Genomic DNA, 10540 nt, shown 5'->3' with positions numbered 1-10540 from the left:
TTGCAGAAAGAGTAGAAGATGAAGCAGTAAATGGAATTTGAAATTCAATTATGCAGAAAGAGTAAACAAGAGATCTCAAGGTGAGATTGAAACAGAAGTTCTTCAATTCTTCACCCAAGATCCAAAGCAAGAAAATTAAAAAGTGCTCAAGCAAGAACAAGGAAGAAGAGAGATCAATTCTCCTTCCCAATTCTCTAAGATCTAAATTCAAAAGTAAAAGCTTAAAATGAAAGTAAAAAGGAAAATTCAAAAGTGATTCTAGAGATCCTAATTACATCAAACTAGCTCCTATTTATACACTTTCTATTCTTGGATTTGGAATTTGGATGGGCTTTTGATTTGGTGAAGAAATGAATTAAATTGGATTTTTAATTCAATTTTCAGCCCATGAATAATTTGGTTCCAAGAGGATGCTTAGCTCACAAGTTGAGCTGAGCATTGAGGCCTTGTGTGTGGGTTCCTTGTAGCGTGGAAAGCATCAGGGGAATGCTCAGCTCACAAAGTGAGCTGAGCATTGGTGCCTTGGTGCATGTCTTGTGCGCGCCTTGTGCTCCTTGCCTTGTCAAGCGCGCGCTCCACTCCCCCTGGCCCATGTCAAAGTGCTCGCGTGATGCCCATGGGTAGCGCTCAGCTCTCCAAGTGAGCTGAGCATTGGTGCTCACAAGGAGAGGTCTTTGGTTCGAAACTTGCTGAGTGCATGCGCCGGAGCTTTTCCTTGGTTTTCTTGTGGTGCCTTGCTCCTTGCTTCCTTTAGGTGCTGAGTTCGAATCCTGGATGTTGCATTTGGCCATTTTTTTGCTTATTTTCTCTTGTGAGTAGCGTTTCCCCATCCCCTTTGGTCATGGGTTCAAACCTTCGAGCAAGCATTGGCAACTTATTTTCTTTGATTTATTTCTTGTGGGAGCCCGATAATGCTCACTTTGTGAGCTAAGCATTGTTTTTCCTTTCCTTGTTTCTTGACTTCAAATTGTGCTCAGCTCACAAAGTGAGCAGAGCATTGAAACATTGCTTCCTTGGAAATTTTTGTTGTGCTCCTTTCATGTGCCACGCTTCCTCATGTTCTTTGCCACACTTTTTTTTTCCTTGAGCCACACTTCTTAAGCCACACTTTCTTCTTTTCTTCTTTTCTTCACCTACAAGAAATCAAAACAACCAATCAAAGTATCACCAAATTCACAAGGTTTATAAATCATTAAAAATCAATTAAATTTAGCCTAAACCTCATGATTTAGCATCAATTAGATGGTGGTTGTTTGATTCAAAGAAGTCATGCATTTCCATTCCAAATCACTTACTTAGAATGCAAGAAAGTGCATAAAACCTAATGAAAACAAAGAAAAAGACTAGTGAAACTAGGCTAAGATGACTTGTCATCACAACACCAAACTTGAAACTTGCTTGTCCCCAAGCAAGAGAAGAATTATGCTCAAGGGTTCTTTCAATCAGAATGGATTTAAGGAATATCATGTACTATCCTGTGAGTGAAGTGATTAGGTGATAGTGGGGTGAACTCTAAATTATATGCTCATGCAAGGGCTTCAGTGCTTACTAGTCCCTATATATTGGAAGTCTTAGGTCTTAGGACTTTCATCCAAATGATATCATGGAGATCTCTCTATAGGTAATCACCTTGAAGTAGCTTATAGTTTCTGTGCTTTGGCCTTGACTCTAAGTGTCATGTCTCAAAGCGGCTCTTTAGATAAGCTTTCAATCAATACTCCTAAACCAGTTGGTTTTAAGGTATTAGGTGTTAAAGCACCCCTAAGGATTTACTTACTCAAGCCTCTCTCTTTGACACAATTCGACCACAAGCATTTACTAGGATAACAACTCTTTGAGTTTTGTTTCTTCTTTCTTTTCTACCTAGTAATTGATGCTCAGAGCCTTGGGCCATGTTCTTTCATTTTTGTGTTTTCTTTCTTTTGTTTGCTGCCTCTTGGATCAATAAATGTTTGAGAATCTCCACAATACTTCTTTGAACTCTATGTCCTGCCTATGAGCTCCCATGCAAGTTTTTATAAGCATGCAACCTCAATGCATAATCACACAACTAGAACCACCACTTCTCCTAATCTTTTACTTGCCTCAAAATTGTTTAATTCCTCAATCCTTCTTTTCAAAGAACTGTTATGTGATGCCTTCTTGAGAAATTGAGTGCAAGCAAGTTTGGAGAGTATAGGGTTGTGATGATTCAAGCATCTCAATTATTGAATTACAGAAAAACTATACTATGCAGACAGACAGGGGTACAATATCACTTTCAATCACAACAATATCTGATGTAAAATAATCACTTAATAATACAACCTTTTGGAGTTTACTTGCTTTCCTCGTCCTCATCATCATCATTGCTGGTCTTCACATTCCTCTTTCATCTCTTTGATTGATGATGCTTAATCTTTCCAAAAGCTTGTATGATGCTCTGCAGTGATATTAAAAGTTGCTTGTTCCCCAAGCACTAAAAAAATTGTTAGCATGCATTAATTATCTGTGAGCTTTTGAACTTACTTTGGTGTGGGAACACCAAACTTAGTACCTTGCTAGTGGTTCTCATGCGTCAAATTAACCATATGTGAACTCTTTTTTTCTTTGCTAAAAGTAACAAAACTGAAAACTAGGAAATAGCAAAATAGTTAACTAGTTAAACTAAATGCTTGAAGCTAGCATTATGCAGGAGGTGAGAATATATTTTATGATGAGATTTTGGTGGAATACCAAACTTCGAATCCTCCATTCTCCCTTATATTGTTTTGGTGTGCAACACCAAACTTAGCTTCTTGCAATATAGATAAAGCTAATTAACCTTTTTATTAAAATAGCTATGAAAAGAAAACTACCTCAGGTTGGGTTGCCTCCCAACAAGCGCTTCTTTATTGTCACTAGCTTGACATCCTCCACTCTGTTGATCATGGAAGTTGAAAATCATGTTGCCTTTGGTCTCCTCCTCTCACTATGGGCTTCCTTTCCTCTGTTTCTTCTTGTGGAATTTTTCTGTGATGCTTTTCTTGGATGATTGATTCCTTTTTCATAGCCCTCTCACTCATTTCTGCAAGGTGTTTAGCCAGTTGTTGCATTTGCTCCTCAATTCTTTTAATTGAGGCTTCCTGGTTTTTCGTTGTCACCTCTTGGTGTTTCATCATTCTCTCTATTAAGATTTCCAAGCTGGTGATCCTCTGAGAATCTTGTGTGATTGGTGGTTTGTGGGGTGTTGGAGAGGTATTCTGTTGGTTTTGTGAGTTGTTATGAGACTAAGGGTGCATGTTTTGTGAGCATTGGTTTTGATTGGCATTATTGAATGGGTGAGTTTGGTTGTTTGCGTTCATGAATTTGCCATGGTTGAAACTTCTTAGTTCTTGATGTTGGTACTCCCCCATTCCTAGATAGGAATGTGGCTTCCATGGTGGAAATTGTGCATTCACTGTAGCAGAATGTAGACAATCAATTTTTCTAGCTATCAGCTCCAGTTGTTGCCGAGTTTGATGGTATAGTTGCTTGTTTTGATTCATGACTGCCTTCACTCCTTCAAGATTCATCACTTACTTTTCTGAAATTGCCTTCTGTGGTTTCTCAAACGAGTGTTGATTGTTGACTCCTTTGTCATTGAAAATTGCAGTTCCTTGGGTTGTTGTCGCTTTGAGTAGGCCATCTGAGAAGTAATCAATAGCTTCTCTTGTTTCTGGGGTTAATCCTTCATAGAAAGCTTGAAGACCCACTTTGTCACTTACTTTCTTGTATCTTTCCCATGCTTTGAAGAGTGGTTCTTCCCCTCCTTGTATGATTAGATGTATTCCCTCTTTCAGCTCGATGGTTTGTTGGGATGAGGAAAATTTGGCTAGAAACGTGGCAACCAAATTGTTCCAACTAGTGATACTTCCTTGGGGAAAAGTTTCAAGCCATTGTGCAGCTTCATCCCTTAGTGAGAAGGGGAATAACAAGAGCTTATAGGTGTCATGATCTATACCATTGGGTTTGTCAGCACCACAAGTCTTCATAAAAGTGGATATGTGCTGCTTAGGATCCTCCATTGGATTTCTGCCATAGAAGCAATTGTTCTTGGTTAATGTAATGAGTTGCGGCTTCATGTCGTGATGTTCTTCTTTCTCAGAGACTCCTTCTTCAATGATAGCCTTCCCTCTGGCTTCTCTTCTTTCCTGTGACATACAAATCAACACAAGGAACACATAGTGGTGCTTTTGAAAATTGGGTGTAGTTAGTTGAGACAAAACTTCAAACAGTTAGTGTGTTCGTAGAAGCAAAGTCTCAAACAGTTAGTGTGTTAGTTGAAAATTAAAGAAACAGAAAAGAAACAGTGCTTGATCTAGACCTCCACTTCACTTAATCATTGTCAATCTATTTCAATCCCCGGCAACGGCGCCAAAAACTTGATGTGCGGAAAACGATCCGACACAAAACTCACTGGCAAGTGTACCGGGTCGCATCAAGTAGTAAAACTCACTTAGAGTGAGGTCGATCCCACAGGGATTGAAGGATTGAGCAATTTTAGTTTAGTGGTTGATTTAGTCAAGCGAATCAAGTATTGGTTGAGTGGTTTATCATTAACAGAAGCTAAATTGCTTGGAATGTAAAGGGAGAAGGGAATATTGCAGTAAATCAAAGAGCAAGAAAGTAAAGAGGCTAAATCTTAAAGTGCAAGTAATGTAAAGCATAGAAACTTAGATTGTAAGAAATGTAAATAACTGAAGCTTAAAATGCAAGAAATATAAATTGCTTGAATCATAAAAGGTATTGGGAATTGGGATTGTAGAATTTAAACAAGCAAAGGTAAATTTCAACAAACAGAAGAGTAGAGGATTGATTAAATGGAAATAGATCTCAACAGAAAAAGTAAAAATGCTTTGAAGATCTAAAAACAGAAAATGAACGATGCTTAATTTGCAGCAATTTAAAGGAGGATGAAGATCTCAGGAGTGGAAGAGACTAGATAACAATTCTAGATCTCAAATCCTTCCTTGATCCAACAAGAACAATTGCAGAAGAAATAAATGAAAGTAGATTGCAGAAAGAGTAGAAGATGAAGCAGTAAATGGAATTTGAAATTCAATTATGCAGAAAGAGTAAACAAGAGATCTCAAGGTGAGATTGAAACAGAAGTTCTTCAATTCTTCACCCAAGATCCAAAGCAAGAAAATTAAAAAGTGCTCAAGCAAGAACAAGGAAGAAGAGAGATCAATTCTCCTTCCCAATTCTCTAAGATCTAAATTCAAAAGTAAAAGCTTAAAATGAAAGTAAAAAGGAAAATTCAAAAGAGATTCTAGAGGCCCTAATTACATCAAACTAGCTCCTATTTATACACTTTCTATTCTTGGATTTTGGAATTTGGATGGGCTTTTGATTTGGTGAAGAAATGAATTAAGTTGGATTTTTAATTCAATTTTCAGCCCATGAAGAATTTGGTTCCAGGAGGATGCTCAGCTCACAAGTTGAGCTGAGCATTGAGGCCTTGTGTGTGGGTTCCTTGTAGCGTGGAAAGCATCAGGGGGCTAAGCATTGGTGCCTTGGTGCATGTCTTGTGCGCGCCTTGTGCTCCTTGCCTTGTCAAGTGCGCGCTCCACTCCCCCTGGCCCGTGTCAAAGTGCTCGCGTGATGCCCATGGGTAGCGCTCAGCTCTCCAAGTGAGCTAAGCATTGGTGCTCACAAAGAGAGGTCCTTGGTTCGAAACTTGCTGAGCGCATGTGCTGGAGCTTTTCCTTGGGTTTCTTGTGGTGCCTAGCTCCTTGCTTCCTTTAGGTGCTGAGTTCGAATCCTGGATGATGCATTTGGCCATTTTTTTGCTTATTTTCTCTTATGAGTAGCGCTCCCCCCATCCCCTTTGGTCATGGGTTCAAACTTTGGAGCAAGCATTGGCAACTTATTTTCTTTGATTTATTTCTTGTGGGAGCCCGATAATGCTCACTTTGTGAGCTGAGCGTTGTTTTTCCTTTCCTTGTTTCTTGGCTTCAAATTGTGCTCAGCTCACAAAGTGAGCAGAGCATTGAAACATTGCTTCCTTGGAAATTTTTGTTGTGCTCCTTTCATGTGCCACACTTTTCTTTTCCTTGAGCCACAGTTCTTAAGCCACGCTTTCTTCTTTTCTTCTTTTCTTCACCTACAAGAAATCAAAACAACCAATCAAAGTATCACCAAATTCACAAGGTTTATAAATCATTAAAAATCAATTAAATTTAGCCTAAACCTCATGATTTAGCATCAATTAGATGGTGGTTGTTTGATTCAAAGAAGTCATGCATTTCCATTCTAAATCACTTACTTAGAATGCAAGAAAGTGCATAAAACCTAATGAAAACAAAGAAAAAGACTAGTGAAACTAGGCTAAGATGGCTTGTCATCATTCATATCTTTTATTAAAATTTCAAATATTTTTCATACTTCTTATCTTGTCTTTATAGCCTTTTCTATCCTCTTAAAATGTTTTCTCTTTTAAATTTAACAACTTATCTTTTTCTATCTTTTTCCAAAAAAAAATATTTATCTCTCTATTATAATTATTTTCGAAAATCCCTCCCCCCTCCCTATATATATGTGTAACCATGCCTCTCTCCCTCACTCTCCACCTCTTATTCGAATTCTCTCCTCTTTTTTTCCTTTTTCTATTCTCTTTTCTACTTCTTCCTTTCTCACTCTTTGCTAGAAGATGAGCAAAATTTTAAATTTGGTGAGGCAGGAGTCCTGTTCTCTCATCAAGAATTCAATCCCATGGCTCTAAAAAGTGGTAAGACCACCCCAAAAAACAAGAAAGAAGACAACTCAACAGTTATTTTCAAGCCTGTTTGATTCCTTACCAAGTAACATGAAGATCATTATCACAAGATAATGAGTAAAAGGCTAGTAATCCCTGAAGTGGGATTCAACCTTGGAGAAGAAGAATACACGGAGATCCAAGAGCAGATTCAAAGGAGAGGCTAGGAAATTATAAGTAATCCCGAATTAAATGTTGGATACAACATAATCCAAGAATTCTATACAAATCTATAGATGACAGATAAGAAAAAGAAAGATAGAACAACCTTCCATACTTTTCGCACCATGGTTAGAGGGAAGATCATGTACTTTCATCTAAATAGGGTGAGAGAGATCTTCAAACTACCTCTGTAAAAGGATGACCGTGAGTCATACAATAGAAGGGTTGTAGCCAACCAAAAGCTTGATCAAGTCCTAGAGGACATATGCCTGCCTAGAACTCAATGGATTGATCAAACCCTGTGACTATTCATATTCCTGTCTCACGTATTTCCAGCATAATTTATAGTTGCATGATCAGGTTGTAATTAAGTCTTTATTTTTATTTTTATTTTTACTTTTATGTTTTTTAATTTCTAAGATTACATAAGCATTAGTAGTAATTAATTAATTTTTATTTTTCCAATTAGTTATAAATTATTCCTCTTATCATCATTCAACATGAATAAAATAGTAGATTTTTTTAGAAAAAATAAAGATGCATAAAATATTCGAGCTTTCCAATAAAGAATAGTTAAATTATTTTGATGTGGTGGTATTGTTTTAGTTTTCTAAATGAAAGAATAAACAATGCATATTTGAAGTTGGAATTTTAGGATGCTGGCTCTTGAAGGAATAAAGAAAAAGGAAAAATATAATTAATAATTTGAAAAATCTAAAAATTGATTCTTGAAGTAAGAAAAAGCAGCAAAAAGAAAAAGAAAAAGCATGTTGCAAAAGAAAAAAAATTATTATGCATGCAAAAAAATTAAATAAATAAATAAAAAGAAGAAAAATCGATTAGTGTCCAAAAATGCAAGAAAATAAGGGTAGATTGAAAAAGCAAGTAACCCTTTAAACCAAAAGGAAAGGGTAAAAGGATCCAAGGCTTTGAGCATTAATGGATAAGAGAGCCTACAAGAATAAAATCCTGGCCTAAGCGGCTAAACCAAGCTGTCCCTCACCATGTGCTTGTGCCGTGAAGGTGTCAAGTGAAAAGCTTGAGACTAAGTGGTTAAAGTCGTGGTCCAAAGCAAAAAGAGTGTGCTTAAGAACTCTGGACACTTCTATCTAGGGACTCTAGCAAAGCTAAGTCACAATCTGAAAAGGTTCACCCAGTTAAAGTGTCTGTGGCATTATTGTATTAGGTGGTAACATTGGAAAACAAGGTGCTTAGGGTCACAGCCAAGACTCTGAAAGCTGTGTTCAAGAATGAAAAATAGCTAAACTAGGAGAATCAATAATATCATCTGGATTATATGTTCCTAAAGATGCCAGCCATTCTGATTTTTAATGGATAGTGAGATGCCAAGAGTATTCAGAAGCAAAAAGCTACTAAGTCCCGCTCATCTAATTGAAACTAAGCTTCATTAGAAACTCGGAGATTTATTGCATCCTAATCTTCTTTTCATCCTATTTTATTTTTAGTTGCTTGGGGACAAGCAACAGTTTAAATTTGATGTTATGATGAGCGGATATTTTATACATTTTTTTGGCATAGTTTTCATATAGTTTTTAATACGTTTTGTTTAGTTTTTATTATGTTTTTATAGGTTTTAGTGTTAAATTCACAATTTTGGATTCCACTTTGAGTTTGTGTATTTTTGTACCATTTCAGGTATTTTCTAGCTGAAATTGAGGAGCTGGAGCAAAAGTCTGATTCAGAGACAGAGAAAGCACTACAGATGCTGTCTAGATTTGACCTCCTTACACTCGGAAGCAATTTTCTGGAGCTACAAAAGTCTAAATGGAACATTCTTAATGGATATGGAAAGCTGACTTCTAGAGCTTTCCTGCAATATATAATAGTTTATACTTTGTTTTGGACTAGAAGGCCCAAAATAGGTGTTCAACGCCAACTCCCTACGACCCTTTCTTGCGTCCAGCGCCCAAGGAGCAGAACTTAGCTGGTGTTCAACGCCCAAAGAGACCTCATAGCACGTGGATCACATCAAAGCTCAGCCCAAACACTCATATGTGGGCCCCAGAAGTGGATTTTAGCACTAAAAAGACTGTTTTACCCTTACTAGTCATGAGTGTAGTATTTAAGGGATTTAATTTCTGTTATTCGAATACTTTTTCATTCAGCATACATGTTTTTACCATTGTATTTTACATCAGTATGAGTTTCTAAAACTCCTAGTTGAGGGGAGGAGTCCTGCTGAGTCCTATGAATTAATAAAAATATAACTATTTCTTCTTAGATCCGTGTTTGATTTACTTCTAAGATGTATACACGCTCTTCAACATGGTGAATAGGATGATCAGTGACAATCAACTCTTTTCATCATACTAAGACGAACGTGCCTGACAAACACCCGCGTCTACTTGGGTTCGTGTGAATACGTGACTAGAAAGCACGAGCCAACAGCTATGTGTATACATCTCTCAGACGGCTAATCCACGACTTCGTTGGGGACTTCTCAAGACATCAGTTCTACCAATTTTTGGGGAGATTAGGGTCTCCGTGGTATAGGCTAGAATCTAAAGAAGCAGCATTCTCTGATCTAGAAGATTCGACCTTGTTTGTGGCATTTTGAGTTGGATCGCCAAGAGAATGAACTTCTAGAGCTTCACCCTTCATCAGATCGGATGACCACGGCCAATGGCGTTCAATTTGTAGCAGAGGAGATCAATGACCACGGCCCATGGCTTTGATCACATATAGCCTGCCATAGAAGAAATCACTCACAAGCAGAGAAGACAGTAATACCAGAGTTAATTCAAAAAGGCTAAGCAACTCTAATCCTCAATTATATCCATTTTACTGATTTTATTCCAATAATCCTTTTACTGATTCCACTTAATTTACACAGTATCTTTATTAGTTTTATGTCTTCATAGTTTCAAATCTCACAAATCTAATAACCTTTCGATCTGCCTGACTAAGACCTGCAAGATAACCATAGCTTGCTTCAAACCACTATCATCGTGGGATCAACCCTAACTTGACCAGGTATTCCTTAGACGACCCAGTGTACTTGCTGGTACATCAGTACGAAAGTGTAGGGATTTGTGCTACAAAGAAGCACTTGATCTCCAACTCTAAACTTTCTTCTTTTGATATTCCGGTCATGCACCGCCTTCACCTTTTCCTTGTAGATTCTTGAATTCTTATATGCCTCTAATCTTATGCACTCTAATTCCTCCAATTGCAATTTTCTATCAATTCCGACTCCACCTAACGCTGAATTACATTCCTTGATGGCCCAATATGCCTTATGCTGAATTTCTTCCAGAAGGTGGCATGCCTTTCTGTAGACCAACCGGAACAGACTCATGCCGATTGGTGTCTTATAAGCCATCTGGTAGGCCCATAGTGCATCTCCAAGCTTAGAGCTCCAATCCCTCCTATGGGGTTTCACCATCTTCTCTAAAATTCTTTTGATTTCCCACTTAGAGACCTCTTCTTGGCCATTTTTCTGGGGATGATAAGCTATGGAAACCTTATGGATAATGCCATATCTCTTCATGAAAGTTGCTATCCTCTTGTTGTAAAAGTGTGAGCCTTGATCGCTCACGATTGCTCGTGGCGATCCAAAATGGCAAATAAGATAATTTCTTACAAAGGAAGCAACAATGT

The 10540-nt window shown here is 37.7% G+C and overlaps 1 protein-coding gene across 1 annotated transcript; it reads right to left on the bottom strand.

The window, feature by feature from the left end:
• Window positions 1-9810: 9810 nt before the first annotated feature.
• LOC112705118 (uncharacterized) lies at window positions 9811-10325 on the bottom strand. The gene is made up of 2 exons (XM_025755979.1): window positions 9939-10325; window positions 9811-9849 (listed from the first exon to the last, which is right to left on the bottom strand). Exons 1-2 carry the CDS (start codon window positions 10323-10325, stop codon window positions 9811-9813), a joined length of 426 nt encoding a protein of 141 aa, XP_025611764.1.
• Between the last annotated feature and the right edge of the window lie 215 nt (window positions 10326-10540).

Source organism: Arachis hypogaea, chromosome 8 (genome assembly GCF_003086295.3).
Source record: "Arachis hypogaea cultivar Tifrunner chromosome 8, arahy.Tifrunner.gnm2.J5K5, whole genome shotgun sequence".
Classification (NCBI taxonomy): Eukaryota; Viridiplantae; Streptophyta; class Magnoliopsida; order Fabales; family Fabaceae; genus Arachis; species Arachis hypogaea.
The sequence above is the reverse complement of the archived record's forward strand: the minus strand, read 5'-3'. Positions and strand labels throughout refer to the sequence as shown.